We start from the raw sequence: 3210 nt of genomic DNA, 5'->3' as shown, positions 1-3210 counted from the left end.
TTGAGTTGGGTGATAGGAAACGTATTAGGGTAATTACTGAAGATTTACTGATTAACTGGTTTAGATTTGTAGATGGTTTGATTTTCAGCTTTTTAGATTGTTTAGATAGTTTTATGTATTTGAGTTTCCAATGTTTTTACTGTCTGGTTCACTCTGTAAATCCGAGTGGTATTCTCTGTATCCAATTCTGTTCCGTTTGGTTTTGCTATCATTGAATGATGTACTGACCCTCTTTGTCTGTATGGAGATAATGTCTGTGTGTGTGTGTATGTGTGTGTGTGTGTAAGTGTGAATGTGTGTGTGTGCATATGTGCATGTGTGTGCGTGTACCGCTTCTGTTTATTTCTGTCATTTGTTTGTACTGTCTCTGTCTCTGTCTGTGTCTATGTTATCTGTGTGTGTGTGAGTGTGTGTATGTGTATGCATGGGTGCATGTGAGTGTAAGTGTATACATGTGTGTGTGTGTGTGTGTGTGTGTGTGTGTGTGTGTGCACATGCATGCGTGTGTATGCGTTACATCTCTGTGCGTGTCTCCTCTCCTCCAGGCGAGCGTCCCTACAAGTGCCCCCACTGCGACTACGCCGGCACCCAGTCCGGCTCGCTCAAGTACCACCTGCAGCGGCACCACCGCGAGCAGCGCCACGCCCTGGCCTCCTCCTCCCCCCCCGGCCTGCCCTCCCCGCCCCGCACCGAGAGCTCCAACCTCCAGCCCCCCCGGCAGCGCTTGCCCCCCCAGTCCCTCTCCCAGCAGCTGGCCGCGTTCGGGGGGAGGACCAGCAGCGGGGCCGCGGAGACCCAGCCTCCAGCCACCTCCAGGCACAGCCAGGCGTGGGCGCGCGGGAGCCAGGAAGGGAGGGGTCGAAAGGGGTCCACGGCAGCGGCGGTGGCGGCGGCTGCTGCTCTGAGGGAGGGGGACCTGGAGAGCCAGTACCACTTCCTGTCGGGGGTGGTGGGGGCGCTCTACCAGGGCGGGATGGCGGAGGCCGGCTGGGGGGTCGAATTGCGTGGGGCACCCCCGGCCAAGCAGCCCAAGGTGTCGCGCCGCAAGCCCCTCACAACCAGCCGCATGGTGTCTTCCAACGGGCACGGAGGAGGAGGGGGGGGCCCATCCCCTTCCCCGTCCCCCTCCCCACGCCCCACGCTGGAAGGGGGCTTCGAGCCGCTCGACCTGTCCCGCCGGAACCCGTCGGAGCTGATCGGAGGAGCGTTGGAGATGGAGGGAGGTGAGAGCCGGAGGAGGAGGAGGGATGGATCGGGAGCAGAGAGAGGAAGGAGGGGAGAGGGAGGAGTAGGAGGAGGAGGAGGTGGTGATGGTGCCGTGATGCTCACCCAGTGTCTGTTCTGCCCGTTCCGCACCTCCTCTGCCGAGCTGATGGCCATGCACCTGCAGGTCAACCACACCAGCAAGTCCAGACGCAAGCGCAGCTCCCCGCTCTCTCTGCCTGATGCTGCTCCAGCCACCCCGCCTGCACCCCCTCCCACCGCCACCAGGGGGCGACACCCCCCTGAACCAGACCCGCTGGCCCTCTGGAGGTACATCAATGGCCAGGAGGGGGCGCCCCCTGCGTCTGCGTTTCGCGGAGACCAGCCGCACCTCGGTGCCAGGGGCCACCCGAGCGAGAATGGCTTGAGCCTGGGGGAGGAAGAGGAGGAAGAGGAAGATCCGGAGGACGGGCTTCTTCAGCACGATGCAGAAGACGACGGAGACCTGGTGAGGGACATGTACGAGCCTCCGGCTGGCTTGGCCCTTCGTGACACAGAGGAGGAGGAGGAAGAGGTGGAGGAGGATGCGGGTGGGATGGATGAAGAGGAGGAAGAGGAGGAGGAGGAGGAAGAGGAGAATGTGAGAAAGGAGAGGGATGAGAAGAGCGAGAGGATGGAGAGACTGGAGGCTCTCCGCATGGCGTTCTCTGGGCCGTCACCAGGGCCCAGGGGCGAGGCTTCGCCCGGCATGGAGGAGGGCATGGAGGAGGGCATGGAGGAGGGCATGGAGGGGGATTGATGGCCAGGGAGTGGGACTGCTGTGGGTTCCACGTGTGTGTGTGTGCTACATGGGAGCAAGCTCCAGGGTCTCCGGCACAGTCACACCAGAACTGGAAACAGAGGGCAGAGTAAACGTTGACTTCATGCCGTCTGTTTTTTTTTTACTCTTTCTCTCTTTCTCTCTCTCTGTCTCTTTCTCATAATCTTTAGCCTCCAAATCCTCCCCACCCCACAATCATTTAGTGATGTTTCCAAGGTGACACAGCCACGGAATAGTGATGTTTCCATGAAGACACAACTACAGAATAGTGATATGTTTCCAAGGTGACACGGCCACAGAATAGTGATGTTTCCAAGATGACAAACCCACAAGATAGTGTTGATTCCAAGATGACACAACCACAGAATAGTGATGTTTCCAAGGTGACGCACTATTACAGTCATCTTTAGTCCCAGAACCGGACTCGGACCAAACCCAGATCCAAACCTTAAAACCAGAACCGCATCGTTCTTAATGGCCTTTTGACCTCGCAAGTGCACTCATTTGACATGTCCAAGTATTCTACTCCCTCACACATACACACACACACACACACACGCACACACACTGAGGAGTGTACTCACAGTCTCACTCGTGTACATACTAAACTCAAGAGGCACACTCGAGTGTGCAGTAAGCTTGTAGTCTCAGACTCGGATGGGGCTGTCTTGGTGACACTGTCTGTATATTGTACATGTATCTGAATATGAACTGCCTCTTCCACATTCCCCCCTTCGTTTGGCTCGGACTGGGACCTGTGAATGCCCTCTGGAAAGCCAAGGAGACGAGAGAGAGTGGCCTACGGAAGGAAAAACAAATGCAAAAACAGAGATTTATCGAAGTATATAATCTATGGATGGTACTTTCTCCTCTGAGGAGTGGACTCTTCTGTCAACTCTCCTCCCCTGTGACTAAGCAATTATTGTGTTTGCCTCTATCTCTCTCTCTCTCTCTCTCTCTCTCTCTCTCTCCCTCTCCCTCTCTCTCTCTCTCTCTCTCTCTAAGCAATTATTGTATTAGCCTCTCAGTAACGGTGGAAGTCCACAACAAAGGGTTAATACTCCATGCAGTCAAGTAGATTTGACCTCATCTCTCCTGACAAGTAAGACATGCAGGAATGATGCAACCACTATCTCACATACTCTCTCTCTCTCTGTCTGTATCTCTCTCTCTCTCTCTCTCTCTCT

At 55.5% G+C, this 3210-nt stretch overlaps 1 protein-coding gene across 1 annotated transcript in view; it reads left to right on the top strand.

Annotated features, from left to right (window-relative positions):
* The window catches only part of znf219 (zinc finger protein 219), a gene marked incomplete at its 3' end in the record, with an annotated part of 21287 nt that extends 19285 nt beyond the window's left edge, over window positions 1–2002 (top strand). Inside the window, 1 exon segment of the mRNA XM_080860065.1 lies at window positions 546–2002. Coding sequence (XP_080716191.1) covers window positions 546–2002 — 1457 coding nt within the window.
* Window positions 2003–3210: the final 1208 nt, after the last annotated feature.

The sequence above is a fragment of the Sprattus sprattus genome, assembly GCF_963457725.1.
Source record: "Sprattus sprattus genome assembly, chromosome: 21".
NCBI classification, from domain to species: domain Eukaryota; kingdom Metazoa; phylum Chordata; class Actinopteri; order Clupeiformes; family Clupeidae; genus Sprattus; species Sprattus sprattus.
Note: the sequence above shows the minus strand (reverse complement) of the source record. Positions and strands in the feature narration are given on the sequence as shown.